Source organism: Aspergillus melleus, assembly GCF_016097325.1.
Source record: "Aspergillus melleus strain CBS 546.65 chromosome Unknown contig2, whole genome shotgun sequence".
NCBI lineage: Eukaryota > Fungi > Ascomycota > Eurotiomycetes > Eurotiales > Aspergillaceae > Aspergillus > Aspergillus melleus.
Window position 1 is genome coordinate 4,861,483 of NW_025763371.1, and position 14,451 is coordinate 4,875,933.

Here is a 14,451-nt window from a genome sequence, read left to right on the forward strand (position 1 = left end):
AATCCATGGCATCATGAGTCAGTTAAGAGTAGGCCGAAATGGTAGGAAGTATTAGACGCTTTCCTTTTCGGGTGACGGTTTGTTCTTGTTCTTCTGGGCAGCCAGGACTTCTTGTCTAGCGCGCTCCTGTTCTTCGAGACCGGTCTTGGTGAACGTATGCGCCTTGCTGAGCTCGACGGGCCGAATGAAGAGACTGACTATGAGACCGAAGCCGGCGACTGCTGTATAGAAGATCCACATGCGGCTCATGGTGAATGTAAAAGCTTTCAAGACGACGGTCTTCTGGTCTTCGGGGAGGTTCTTGACGAGATCTGTTTGAGATCCGGAGAAGGTCTGGGCCACGGCCGCGGCCTTTTCGGCACCGAGAGCGGCGGTGATGGCTGGCATCTGCTGGCCGAGGACATTCTGGTAGATTACCGTGCCGAGGACAATAGATATAGCGGCGGAGGCTTGGCGAAGGAAGCTGAAGGTGGCTGTTGCGGCGGCGACGTCGGCGCGGTGGATGTTGGCTTGCAGTGCGACGAGCGGGGCCTGGAAAATCGGGCCTGTACCGATACCACCGATCAACTGATAGATGACGATGCGAGACCAGGAAGCGTAGTATTTCAGATCGATAAGCAGACCATAGCCGAGCGTGAGGAAGCACATCCCAGCCACTATCAATTCATGGTAGCGGCCAGTCTTTTTGATGATAAAACCTGTGGCTGCTGACACGAACGACAGGCTGAGAACCATAGGGAAGACATAGACACCGCTCATGATGGGGTTGGCAAGAATGACGGTCTGGAAATAAAGCGGCAGGTAGTATGATCCGGCGATGAAGACGAAACTGTGACAGAAACAGACAAGGAGCACCAGGACGTTGTGCCAGTTCTGAAATAGGCGGGTAGGAATCACTGGATATCGGGCTATTTTCCACTCATTCACCATAGCGAGGCCCCATGTTACTATGCCAAAGACAATAAGACAAATCACCGTTGGCGAGTTCCATGGGTAGCTGACACCACCAAACTCCAGGCCGAAAAGAAACATGAGAGTTCCGCCGATGATGAGGAGGGTACCCGACCAATCGATAGATCGGAGTCCAGCTAGAAGAGGGGTCTTTCCTGCTTCGATCTTGAGGAAGAAGAGAAGCATCACAAATGAAAACCCGCCGATAGGTACTGTGTGATACGCTGTCAGTATAGGAGATAGCTATGGGTTATAGAAGAAGCCGTACAGTTGAGATAGAAACACCAGCGCCAGCTGACATCCGTGGTGAATGCACCTCCAATGATAGGGCCCAAAGCACCTGCGATCGCCCAAACCGAACCAAACAGTCCGTAGTACAGAGGTCGGTCCCTGGAAAGGGTTTATTAGCGCTTATCAGGGTAAACTGTCATATTTAGGGGAACGATACCTGACACTGAACAAGTCAGACACAGAGATATTCACTAGGACAATGATACCACCGCCTCCCGCACCTTGTATGGCTCTTCCAGCCAACATCATAGGTAGGTTGTGGGCGAGGGCGCAGATGAGACTTCCTACGAGGAATACAATATTCGCAACCAATAGGATTAGTTTTCTGCCCCAGATATCACTGATTTTACCCCAAAGAGGGACACACGCGGCATTTGCCAGCATGTACGACGAAGCCATCCATGAATATCCACTCTCCGAGGCATTGAAAGAGCGCGCCATGGTGGGCAATGCCGTAGAAACGATAGTCTAGGACACGTCAGATTAACCGCATAGAGATGGTTCTCAAATCTTGATCACATACCATATCCAGAGCAGCAAGGAACAAAACTAGCTAAAGGTTTGTCGTGGTTAGCGGTCTAACTTTGCTGGTGGGGATGGTGGCAAGAAGTAACCGGCATACGCAGAGGGCAGTCATTATAATGATAATTTTCTTCTTTCCCAACTTTTGCGCTTGGGAGGGAACACGATCCAGCGGTTCCCCCGAGGGAGCTTTCTCGTCCGATTCATCCTGAATAGTTGATTCATCCGGGTTCTGATGCTCTGATGATCGTCGGCGTTTTTCCGAAGGGGATGAACTGTGCAGAGAAGAATGCTCTGTCTCTACTGGAGAAATCTTGTCCGCCCCAGGCGGAGGCGCATTTCCGGCATCGTGAGGAGCGATGCGACTTGCGTCGGTGGGATCCTGATGCACCGACATTACTTGCAGGGAGAGGGGATGAAAGAGAGAGAAAGAAAAAATTCCCCAACGTACGTCCGTCCACAAGTGAAGAATGACTAGGATCGGAGCCAGGGAACACTTAGCGCCGAGCAATAATTTAGTATAAGATCTGCTCTGGCGGGTGGAGCCGACGTTGCGACCCGAGGGAAACAGCAAAACACCGAAGGACGAGAGAATTGGTCCAGACGGATGCCAAGTTGGTGCAAGTTGAAGCTTGCCGACGAGGTCTTTAGGTGACCGTGCTCATGGTCGGAATTAGCCTAGCGAGTTGGAACACTGTCCAAGGGGCGAACAGATCGTCCCTGGGCCCTCGCGCTTTCGCGTGTCCGAATGGCCGAGACTAGAGAGCATCGAGCCGTACTTATCATTGAAAGCAAGGCAGAACGTACAAAGCACATCAGGATTCAGGCTCCGGGAGCCCAAAGAATGCAGGGGCAAAAGACAAGTACGTATGTAGTGCATGCCGAGCTTTCTCTGCAGGGTCGAAGAAGACTCGGAGATTAAAAAACGGTCGAGGTCGAGGATAAGCCAAGTTTGGCCTTGTGTCTCAGGCAGCCGGATACCTCAGGCCACAAAATGTTTACGGACTACCTTCAATCTACAATACTGTACAACAATGACATGGCACTTTCCACCTCGCATTTATCATCATTTCCCGCTGTATAGTATACAATAATGCTACAATCAGTCAACAAATCCAATTAGAAACCTACTTTTGTGGTCATGCATCCCCGACTCCGGAATAATAATATTTGGGGGAAAGGGTATAATGGAAGAATATCACACGAAAATCACCGTAGACGATCGATGACAAAAACATAAAAAGAGACAAGGCCAAACAATGTCCAGAAAATCTAACTCATCCTCTAGTCCTGTAACTGTAGAATTTCTGTTCATCATATTAGCCGCTGCGATTCTCACTTCCTCGGCAGAAAATCAACTCACCCGTCAAGAACTCCTCGAAGCTCACTGTGATATAACCATCACGATCGTCATCATATCGTTTAAATGCATCCGTCATGCGCCTCAAACTAATACACGCTTGCACGAACAAGTCGAAACTCATCCCCGTCGAAGGCGGACCCTTGGGAGGCCCGTTCATCTGCCGTCCCTTCGCCTCGAAAGTTGTGAATAACACCGTGACAAATGGCTGGCTCAGGCGGTAACCGAAGGCAGTCAGCGCATTCTCGAACTCCTGCAAGCTGATGCGACCGCTGCGGTCGACGTCGAATCGGTCGAAAAGCTCGCGCCAGGCGGCCAGGTAGCGCCACAGCGACACGAATTCGTCGAAGGATATGGTCCCGCTGCTATTACGATCGAACATGCGGATCATCATCTTCACGGTCCGCGGGTGAAACGAAGTGTAGTCCCCGTTGACTAGAGCGGAGCCCAGCTCCATCTCGGTGAGCGACCCGGAGTGGGATGAGTTGGCGGCGCGAAACAAGGGAAAAAGCTGCTGCGGATCATCATCGGGGACCCCCAACGGAGGCGGATTGGGCGATCGAGGAGGACGCGACGTGGGCTGAGGGCGATTGCGCACTGGTTGAGACGGGGGAGGGCCGAACCCGTAGTTCTGGGGAGGGGGCGACGGATGCAATGGATGCGTGTGATGGTGATTCTGCTGGGGCCCCGCGGGGAGCGGCTTATTGTTATTTAGAGGGCGCGAGACCGGTGCAGATTGGAATTGGGCGTTTGGGGCGCCGGATACGGGAACTCGAGGCGGAACGCCGCTGGAGGAGGGATTGGGAGACGGCCGAGGGGGTTTCTGCTGCTGCCCGGGACCAACTTGCATGGCACCGATCATCTGAGCCACCTTGAGGTCGCGTTGTCATCTTGTCAGTTTATGAATCGACACCACTGCGAATCGGAATTCCTTGTCCCGTACCTGTTCAGGCTCTGCATGTCTAGTTCGGTTCACGACAGGTTAGCGCAAATCTCCCATAATGCAGCAATCCCCCGATCTCTGATCGAAGCAGGGCAGACTGGACTTACGCAGGCAGCGCATCGGGGTTGTAGGACTTGTTGTAAGCCATGACCGTGACAGCTGACGTAACAGATGTAGGGATGGAAATCTGTAGACCACAAGATTTCTGGAGCAAGTCCCCCTTATATGGGGTCAGTAGGAGATCTGGGGAGGAAAGGAAACAAGAGAGCAGCGAAACAGTCAAAATATGAAAGGAAGCGAACGGTCAGGAGTTCAGGAGGAGGGGAGTCAAGTGTCCATCATTTCGCAGTTGAAAGCGGAGCCGTGGGGCGAGTGATTTTGGTTCCCCAGCGCCCGCCAAGAGATAAAATAATAAATCAGAAATCCTAGTCATCGTCGGGGGTGAACAATACTGCCACTACAAAGTACACAAATTAGTGAGATGTTTCAAATAGTCCCTTGTATTAATATGATAATGGTCGGTCGAGGGCGCTACAGGGAGGGGCTCCGGCGAGACACAACCCTGCTCGTCAGCCCTGCCAGGTGCTCTGTTCGCTGATTTGTTTGGCCCACGGGTTCTTTGACTGCGACGGGTTCGACTTTTGTATCTGAGGTTTCTCTCGCGGGTGGAGCCCCGTGCTAAATTTATCCCCATGACGCAGTTCAAAATGTCAACCGGTCGGACATACAACCCTGCACTTTAAATCAAGTCGACAATGTCTTCAGATTGCTCCTGCAAAACCTTTATGATTTCCGCCCATGCTTTCTCCTGGAACTGCTTTCCTTCTGCGCCCACTGTCAAAGACGTCGATTCGCTGGCATCCATTATTAGCACGATGTGGGGGGAAAAGACACTAAAAAGAGCGCGCGGGAACGAAGAGAGAAAAAAAAAAGAAAAAAAAAAAGACGTACTCCAGATATCCATCGCTCCGCCAGCATTTTCCATGCGACTCGGCCCCCTGATAAGTGGCACTGACTAGCGAGCGGCTCCCCTGCTCCGTCGTGCGAGCAAATAGCCTGTGCCCCAACCAAACCAGCCAGCGCTCGTAGAATCGATTATATTGCCGCCCCAGTGACGATACGCAGAACCCCGGACTGACTGTCTTGATGATGACCGGAAGGGTTCCGTTCTCATTTCGGATCCGGCTCGCCACAGTTTTCAGCACGTACTCGAGAAGAAGTTTCGAAGCGCCGTATTGTTTTGGGCCAACAAATTGCTCCGAACCATTCAAATGCTCCAGCAGTGACCCGTTCGTGCGGAGGGTTGCTGCCTTGACGCGGACAAACTGTTGGCTGGACACCACCGTCAGTTGCGCCGGGCTCGACGTGGACGAACTGTCTCTTAGTTTCGGTAGGAGTAGAAGCGCCAGCAGTGATGTGGATAGTGTATTGACCTGCAGCGTTTCTTCCCAACCCTCGCGCGACACGGTGTACTCCCGGTTCCATAGGCCGGCGTTGAGCAACGCAATGTCTAATTGTTTGACCTCCCTGTTGACCCGAGTCGCGAAGTCTTTCACACTTTGGAAGCTGTTCATTTCCAACTCCCAGACCTGGACCACATCTCGTCGGCCAGTGCGTTCTTCCAGCACAGCTTTGGTTGCCTGACCCCGTTCGAGATTGCGGCTTCCGATGATCAAAGATTCCACGCCGAGATTCAAGAACTTGATAGCGGCCTCGAATCCCAGGCCCGTCGTTGCGCCGGTCAGAACCACGGTTTTACCGGCAAAGGATGCCCCTACCCGTACTGGGTCCGTCGGGGGAGTATATTGCATTCGGAGCAGACGAAAAATGCCAGCCATGACGAGAACCGGAGAAACAGATGGAGGCAACGAAACGGGAAAAGAAGACGAAGCTTTCGTATAGAACAGTTCCTCAACTGGTAATTGGCTGAACGACGGGCGTTAACAGGACCCGGTGGCCGAAAGGTGGATTTTTGCCCGACTGGCTTTAGTCCCAGGAGTCAGGAGTCAGGACTAATCAGACCCTGGCGTATTGGAAGTTTGGAACTGGGATTAGTAGAACGCCGCGAGGCAAGAAATTCAGTCGGGCATACTGCGCTCCACTGGATAATCCTCAGGAATCGATGCAGTTGGCCAACTTGCCGTGGTTGACTGCTGGGGCCCGCCTTCGGTGGCTCGGCACCCCGCTGAAACCTCCCGGGCAATTAATTTGGACCCTCGGAGAAGGATTCTGCACCGCAACTCGGTCGATACGAATTACGAGGTGGCCAATAATGATGTGGGACTGGGTTGTTGTTCAGTTACAGAGGGAACATTGCCTGCAGTGATAAAGCAATCGGCCGCAAATCACAAGCTAAATGGAAAAAAGTACCTATGCCCGACGCCACCGCACGTACACCGTGTAGGTAAACAATCACCGCAATCTGACCTTTGAGAGATAGATGCACACGGCGATTATATCTTTCGCCAGTGCTAGCGTAGTTAAGACAACGATGATGATTTGGCGGATCTTGCATCAACTTGCGCCATCCGGAATAGTTGGGAAGTTGAGATTGGATCCGTCGCGAATGAATTAATCATCAGCATCGTGACGAACAAACGATGCAAACACACCGGGTTTTCGACATCATCTTAGCTACGGTGTACTCCATCGCGGGGCTCTGCCAACGTATCCCCTTCTCAAGGCACTGGTTCGCAGGTTGGGTAAATTTTGGCTCAACCGGAGATCATTGCTTCTAATTCTTGGCTTCTGGAATCCTGTCCTAATTGATTTTCTCTCCGTCCATGGGGTTCTTCTTTCACCTTATATCTTTGTTCTAGGGGAAATAGTATCCACCACTTCTTGAGCTCTTTTTTTTTTTTTTAAAAAAAAAAAAAAAGAAAAGAAAAGAAGACGCTTTTCTGTCACCTCAATATTTACTCGTGTTCTTGCATCTAAAAATTCCCGGAAATGGCACCAAGCAAAGAAGACCACCAGACAAACGGTCGAACATGGCGCAACCATTTTCCTGATGGCGATCTCTGGGTCTTTGGTTATGGGTATGTCAAGCGCCACGAGTCCCCACCGCTAGAAATCCGCCATGCAGAGGCCCGTCATTTCTTTCAGTCTATGTATTATATCGACAGTAAATAGACGAAGCTAATATGATCTGCAATAGGAGTTTGATTTGGAAGCCCCCGCCACACTATGGTACGTCCAAGCAGGCGCGGAACGAAGCATCGCGTGTCTCAATTCACAGACACGGGAAGATTATAGAATATGCTTATCCGTTCTGGGTATGATCCCGGCTGATTGATCGTGTTCGCGTAGATCAAAGGGTGCCTGGTTATATCAATGGCTATGTACGGCGGTTTTGGCAGGTTTGTAGACTCCTTTCCTGAAGAGCCTTTATACACATGTTAACCCTAACTAACTCGTGTCATAGGCCAGGTCTGTTGCATAAACGGACCTACTGGGTTTGACTGTTTGCTGATGCTGGATGCTGACAACTCCTGTTGTAGTACCGACCACCGAGGCACTCCAGAGGTTCCCGGCCGTGTGGTGACTGTAATTGAGCGAGAATTCTGGGAGACCTTGGATGACCCAGTATGCGTTCGTTGTTATTGATATCCTTGACGGGGCTAACAGCCAGATAGTTGGCGCACCTCGAGACCGCGGACTCGTCGACATCCCGAGTCTGGGGTGCGGCGTACCATATTCCCGCCTCCCACGCCGAGGAAGTCCACGACTACCTCGACGAGCGTGAAATTGACGGATACACCGCGCACTTCACCCCATTCCATGCCTTTGGATCGACCGATGTGCCGGAGACCAAGCCGATCACCTGCATGGTCTACATCGGCCAACCGACAAATCCGCAATTCTTGCGCGACCCGGCCCGCCGTGAGCCGCAGGATGTGGCTGAAGTGATCAGCCGCGGACGGGGTCAGAGCGGGAAAAACACCGAGTATCTTTATTTGCTAGAGAAGGCTCTCGAGAGCGTGGGACTTGGAAGCGCCGATGGACATGTCACCGACCTAGTTCGGCGAGTGAAAGCGATAGAGGGTGCGGATGAGGCAGCGAGGGAGGAGAATGCCGCTGAAAGAGACCTAAAGAAATCACTCAGTCGATCTGAGGAGGAAGCTCATCAGAATATCGGGAGTGAATAAGGGCCCCTCTCCCCCGTGTTTATAAAGGGGATCTGCGATGGATCAATACAGGGCTCGGGAAGTGACAATGAATAGACGACTCATAGAATACGCAGATGCAAGAAACTACGCCAAAAGAATGTTGAGGACAATCTCATATTATTTGCTCGCATGAATAAGCGCAGGGTGGTATCAGATGGTAGTTGAAAACAAAACTACTAGCCGAGAGCAAAAGTTCACTGCAAATCGAAAAACAGAAACTATCGTAGCACTAGTCAAGGCAGCAGAGTAGCACAAAAGTACCAATAATTCCACGAATCGCGTGTATCCAGAACCAAACTGGCCAATATTTCCATCAGATCGTGTCTCGTAGTCATATATTCGTAGGTTGAATAAGATAACAAATCAGCGAAAGTCTGAATTGAGCTTCTCATCGTGTTGGACGTTAAGCACCGGGGTTGGTGGGAGCTTGCTGAGGGTTGCCACGCCAGCCTATGCAAAATCAGTTGAGAGGCCCATTTGAAGGCTGCGAAGCCTTGAAAAGTGGGCAGAGTTATGACTGCCGAAGGGTTTCTACTTACCACCACCACCACCGGCACCGCCTCCATAGCCTCCGCCATAGCCTCCGCCTGTGAATGCATCAGAATAAAAGCCGTCTGGCATCGTGGATCATCGTGCGCTCACCGTATCCTCCACGGTAACCGCCACCATTTCCATTGCCCTCTGGCCGGTTGTAACCGCCGCGACCATGGTAGCCACCGTTGTTGCGACCACCGGGACGCTCAGAGGCCTTGTCGACGCGAATGGTGCGGCCGTCAAATCTAATATGGATCAATATTTCACTTTAAGAAGAGCATTGTATCAGAACGGCTTACTCCTGGTTGTTCATGGCGTTCATGGCAGTCTCTGCATCCTGTTCCTGAGAGAACCGGACAAAACCGAATCCTCGACTGCGGAAGGTGTCATGATCTTTGACGACGACCTATTGATTATGAGCCATGTCTGAATCAAGTGGGAAGATGGGCAAGACTGACCGCTTCTTCGACCTGACCATACTTTTCGAAGCCCTCGCGCAGGGTTTGGTCAGTGGTGTGCCATGCCAGGCCACTGCAAAAACAAGACAGTCAGCCGATTGATTAAAGTTGAGCCAGATGGGTGAGACGGCAACGACGGTAAGCATATGAAGACAAGAAAACCGACCCAATAAATAGTTTGGCCATCTCGACTGTCTGTGAGATGAAGCTAGGGGACTGGTAGGAAGGTTAGTATCCAAGAGGATGAGCGACGAGATGGAAAAATCAAATCAAGCAAAAGGAAGGAAATGTGGGTAGCGAGTGAGGCAGGGGGGTGGTCCGAGTTCACTGCAGAATGAGGCTGCTTGACACGGATTCTGCGGCCAGATGGCTCTCTGTCACCTACATTTCAAGTGAAACCACCCAGTCAACGTGCAGAAGAGGGAAATAACGTTAGACCTGTCAGCGGATATCCAGAGGAAAATCAGCTGCAAGATGGAGGGGAAGTCAACTCGTCAGTGAAGGAGACAACGGAAGTGGGATGCGGCAGATAAAGCGGGGGGAGAAGGAGAAGGCGAGACCCGGATTGCCTGACGGTGGGTTTGTGGGTGTGTGGCCTCAAGGATAATAGCAGAAAAAAGCAAGTAATAGTAGGAAATTGGAAATTATAAATTAGGAGAAATTAAAAGAAAAAGGTCGCCGGAGTAATCAATCAAATGGGGGCAGGGAGAGGAGGGGGGGACCTAAGGAAGGACAGGAAAAAGTGAAGAAAGGCGCTTGGAGGCGGGGGGGGGGCCCTAGAAAACAGGAGGACAAGATGGAACTGACTGGACGGATTGGAGAGGCGCTAAACTAAGCCCATCGATGGCGCACCTCCGGTTCCCCTCATTTGCTGCTTTCTGCTGCGGGCGAGGGTTTCCCTGGTGGGATTTCGTTCTTTTCGACGGTGAGTAGGAGGGATGTAGTCGTAGTGGGAGTGGTGAAGGTAGTGTCGGCGTAGTCGCCCGGTAGTCGTCTGGAGTGGATACCAGGGCTATCTGACAGGGGTCTTTCTATACCATCGACACCTCTCCCTTGAGATAATATACGATATGAAAAAGGGTGGCCTCGTTTCCGGCCGCTCTGGGGGATTGGGGAATGGACTTTCCCGTGGAAGGGGGTGTACCTGTTACATACAAACATGAGAAGATTGTTTTGTTTTCCTCGTTTGCGTGGACTGGGAAAGTGAATCCTCAGGCTTGCATCCTTCCAAGTCTTTCACTGCGGTCGTGTTGCCTCTTTCACCTCTAAACAATTCATCTCACCTTCTTCCCATATCCCCTCCCTTTTCATCACCAATTCTATCTTAATCCGCCTACCTCTTTCTCCGTTCCTCCTGACAAGCATCAGTCTTCATCCTCTGTCAATATGGCCTCCGAACTGGACGCCCCCAGTGCCGAACTCATTATTCAGATCTTACAGAGTGATTTGGGTGAACTGCAGGATGCTCTGGGACAGAATGGAATACCGAGAGATCCCCAGACCGACCGCGACCTTGCGCTTAGAGATTGGGAAGCGCAGCTGGGGCAGTTCATTGCAGCGTTCACCGATCAACAAATGGCCCAGAGTATATCCAATGCGGTCCAGGACGATGGTGTGGCAGTGACTATTGCAGTCGAAGAGGAAAGAAGAGCCCTTGCAGACCGAGTAACCGCCCTCAGAGTCGGGGGTCACGATGTCCCGCATCCGGAGCAACTGGTGATGCGCAACAATGCTGCTATGGCTGGCCTCTTGGGAAACCCACCTACTCTAGTCGATGCACAAGGCTCGTTTCTGGACGCACGTACCCTTTCTACAAACCATGAGCCAAACGAGGCCCTCGAGAACCACGAGAGGCTTCCATGCGCGTCCTGCATGACAGTGTACGTTTCATCGGAGCTCATGAAGGCACCCTGTGGACACATCTACTGTCGAGTTTGTGCAACTCAGTTGATCCAAGCTTCCTTTGTGGACGACTCACTCTTCCCGCCTCGTTGCTGTCGCCTTGTATTCCCAGTGTCGGCTGTGCGGCAGTTCGTTGGGCTTGATATCGCTAACCGCTATGACGAGAAGTCCATTGAGCGAAGTGATCCCTACCGGACCTATTGTTCCAATCCGCAATGTGCGCAGTATATCTTCCCGGCTCAGGTGAATCTCTACATCGGAACTTGCAATGCCTGCGCGCAAAAGACTTGTACCCTGTGCAAGCGGGCCGAGCACCCTCAAGGTCCATGCGCCGAGGAAGATACAGAAGTCCTAGACCTAGCGGAACGTGAAGGATGGAGACGCTGCCCTGGATGCCGGAATCTTGTTGAACTCAAAGATGGCTGCAACCACATAACGTAAGACCGTACAGCCATTGCATTGACCTATATCCATCTGACGTACATGATCATCTTCTATAGGTGCCGTTGCCGTTTTGAGTTTTGCTACGTTTGTGGCACGCAATGGCGTCGTTGTCGCTGTGCAATATGGGATGAGAATAGGTTGATTCGAAGAGCCGAGGTTCTTGCTGCTCGAGACCAACATGGCCCTCCAGCCCAGGCCGAAGTACAGAGAGTAGCACAGTATCTTCGGGAGCGGGAGAGTTGTGATCATGAGGAGGAGTGGACCCGCCATGATGGCGTTCATGAGTGCGAGAATTGCCTGGACGAGTTGCCCTATTTCATATTACGTTGTTCACTTTGCGGAATATGCGCCTGTGTTCGCTGCAGATACAACCGGCTCTGATTGAACGGGAAGAGTTGCGATATGTCTGGCTTGACTTTTTTGAGATTTCTTATTTGTTGTCTTTTTCTACTTTTGTATTTGTTGATCTTCTGAAGAAAAAAGGGTGGGGAGCGCAACGGCGATTGAAAGGGCGTCTGGTGATTCGAAAAGCAACGAGGCCGTCTGGGTTGAACGAATGCATCAATGGTAATGGCTATGAGTGTATGCTTCTAATAAGTATGATGCATGAAAAATGGTACGAATGGATTCAAACGTGGTATGCTTTCCTTGAGGTAGTTGCCCGAATCGGAAGGGAGAAGCTTCTATAGTCCCGTGTTAATTTACCCAACTCTGATGTCACAATCATTGTCAGAGACGTCGCCGCCCATGGATCATACCTCTTGCAACATGCACCCGTCAACCTTCTCTACACGTCAAGCAAGAGCTCCATGAATCTCATTAACTTGTCTTCTGCTTTAACATGGATTCACAAACGCGGTCTCACATTCAAGAATGGCTATCGGGGACGCTAGAAGAACCACGAGACACCAACACTCTGCCGGGCGCGTTTCCCGACGTTGTTCTTGCTCAAACTACAATACCTCAAGGTAGGCTTTCTAACTCGTCTGTTTAATGCAAGCTCAGGAAGGCTCATTTGAATGGTCGACATGTAGCGTTCAGAACAAACGATGCCGCCGCCGACCTTTCTATTGCCGATGCAAACATAGCGAGCCGAAGAAGGCACTCTGACATTGAGCTAGGAAGACGTGATTACGTTCGTCGGGCACGGCACAAGACGAAAGAGGATCGTTACGAGTACAAGGGAAAAGGTGCCCGGGCGAAAGATACGTCGGGGTCGAAGAAAAGAAAGAAGACCACGAACCGCATTCGAAAACATACAATCAATGACTACTTCCACGCTTCAAATGTGGCGGCAAATAGATTGACTGTATGAATTTGAAGTTCGAACGTTCGGGAACTCACACTAACTCTACGTTAGCTCCGTCAATCCCTGGACATGGGCATATTTAATAAAGGGAAAGCATCGGCTCCTGTGAAGTCTCGTCGAGGTATGAAGCTTTTCGAGGCTACTATGTTTACTTTGGTCACGAGGCTTATCCTAATTCTAGTTGCTGAAGTGTTCTCGGAAGTCAATTTTCTATCTCGATCCACAGTGTCGAACCGCGAACGGTTGTCTACAGTCCAGCGGAGTGATACAGAATGCCTAGAAAGGCAAAGGACGAATTGCACCTCGAGCAACTTAGTGCGGGAGAAGGGCATTGAAGAACGATTTTGTTTTTCGCCAATTGAAAATTTGATTGGCAATGCGCAAATAGAAGAGAGTACAGCAGAGACTTTGGAGATATATACAAAGGGACTCTTATATTTTGACTTAAGTGCCAGGGAGACAAGTGAGGTAATATCCAAAGTGGGTTCATCAAAGAAGTACTGGACTCTAGAGGATTTGAAATTTCTACTGGAAGAGCGAATACAGTCATGGCACTCGAGCCAAGAGCAATGCGAATACGAACGGCTTCCGTTCGTTGAATCGAAGGCAACTATGCCGCAGCAGCCTAGCAAGACGAAAAACCAAAGCCAAGAAGACCAGGTAGAAGTGATTGAGACCGTCAAGTCCAGAACTGAGAATGCGGCATTCACTCCCTCAAGGATTTCTCAAGGGATTCACAATTATGTGTGTGAGGACCTTGAGCAGGATGGGCCATGCTGGAGCCTTAAGCGCAATCAAGAATGCCATGACTTGATGGCGTTCGATCAAGAATCAACCGATCCTTCCAAGCTCGCAGAACCGATCAGCCATGAGCGAACTAAATTTTACCATGGGGATGAGTGTGAAAATTATGGTACTGAAATTGACTGGGCATATGATAGGCCGGTATCGAATGGAATGGAGAATGGTCCAGTGATGGGTCACTACGAGGATCTTGTCTTCCATGCTCTAGATATGATTATCGACTCAGACAAGTGTTCTCTATACGAGACTGCTGGTAATGGTGGGTTGAAATTAGCAGATGGCTCTCCGATTGGGGACAATGAGACCACTGGGCTGATACAGCAAGGCTGTCGATCTTGGGGCAATTCAAACCAGGCATGCTCGCTTTTCCCTCCATCCCTCGAAAAATACCCCCAATTCAATATCGGCTTACAGGAGCAATTTAATGGGGACTCATATGCCCAGGAAATTCGCCAACATCCCTACGCGAGCAAATCACCGGAAACGAGACGCTGCATTAGGCAACCTCCAACAAGGCAAGAAGAACGTTCTGGCCAGCAGTTTGCAGGGACATTTAATCCCGAAGAGGAACTGGTCCATGGGTTGAAAGGGTTTTGGAGGCAGAATAAGCTATACTAATCCCGGATTGGCTTTTCGTTACTTTGCTTTAATATTTCCCTTCACTTTACCCAGCACCATTCGATAGCATATTAGTCCCTAAATTCTCTGCATATCTAGATGTTTGATAACCCCTTCAACACGATGGAGATGCCATTACCATCTAT

General features: G+C 50.7%; 6 protein-coding genes across 6 annotated transcripts; 2 read left to right on the forward strand and 4 right to left on the reverse strand.

The window, feature by feature from the left end:
• Positions 1-51: 51 nt before the first annotated feature.
• On the reverse strand, positions 52-2,161 carry LDX57_004515 (MDR family MFS transporter; the record flags this gene model as incomplete). Its single annotated transcript, XM_046086180.1, has 5 exons — positions 52-1,163; positions 1,220-1,341; positions 1,400-1,710; positions 1,766-1,795; positions 1,865-2,161. 5 exons carry the CDS (start codon positions 2,159-2,161, stop codon positions 52-54), a joined length of 1,872 nt encoding a protein of 623 aa, XP_045942143.1.
• An 887-nt stretch (positions 2,162-3,048) lies between these two features.
• Positions 3,049-3,986, reverse strand: LDX57_004516 (uncharacterized protein; the record flags this gene model as incomplete). The annotated part of the gene is made up of 2 exons (XM_046086181.1): positions 3,049-3,071; positions 3,128-3,986. 2 exons carry the CDS (start codon positions 3,984-3,986, stop codon positions 3,049-3,051), a joined length of 882 nt encoding a protein of 293 aa, XP_045942144.1.
• An 820-nt stretch (positions 3,987-4,806) lies between these two features.
• Positions 4,807-5,905, reverse strand: LDX57_004517 (putative short-chain dehydrogenase/reductase family protein; the record flags this gene model as incomplete). The annotated part of the gene is made up of 2 exons (XM_046086182.1): positions 4,807-4,921; positions 5,019-5,905. 2 exons carry the CDS (start codon positions 5,903-5,905, stop codon positions 4,807-4,809), a joined length of 1,002 nt encoding a protein of 333 aa, XP_045942145.1.
• Positions 5,906-7,253: 1,348 nt separating this feature from the next.
• On the forward strand, positions 7,254-8,215 carry LDX57_004518 (gamma-glutamylcyclotransferase; the record flags this gene model as incomplete). Its single annotated transcript, XM_046086183.1, has 5 exons — positions 7,254-7,256; positions 7,377-7,426; positions 7,492-7,500; positions 7,568-7,652; positions 7,703-8,215. 5 exons carry the CDS (start codon positions 7,254-7,256, stop codon positions 8,213-8,215), a joined length of 660 nt encoding a protein of 219 aa, XP_045942146.1.
• A 424-nt stretch (positions 8,216-8,639) lies between these two features.
• Positions 8,640-9,414, reverse strand: LDX57_004519 (RNA recognition motif domain-containing protein; the record flags this gene model as incomplete). Its single annotated transcript, XM_046086184.1, has 6 exons — positions 8,640-8,686; positions 8,776-8,823; positions 8,879-9,015; positions 9,070-9,176; positions 9,229-9,301; positions 9,395-9,414. The coding sequence occupies 6 exons, from the start codon at positions 9,412-9,414 to the stop codon at positions 8,640-8,642; spliced, it is 432 nt and encodes a 143-aa protein (XP_045942147.1).
• Positions 9,415-10,614: 1,200 nt separating this feature from the next.
• On the forward strand, positions 10,615-11,571 carry LDX57_004520 (E3 ubiquitin-protein ligase; the record flags this gene model as incomplete). Its single annotated transcript, XM_046086185.1, has 1 exon — positions 10,615-11,571. The coding sequence occupies one exon, from the start codon at positions 10,615-10,617 to the stop codon at positions 11,569-11,571; it is 957 nt and encodes a 318-aa protein (XP_045942148.1).
• Positions 11,572-14,451: the final 2,880 nt, after the last annotated feature.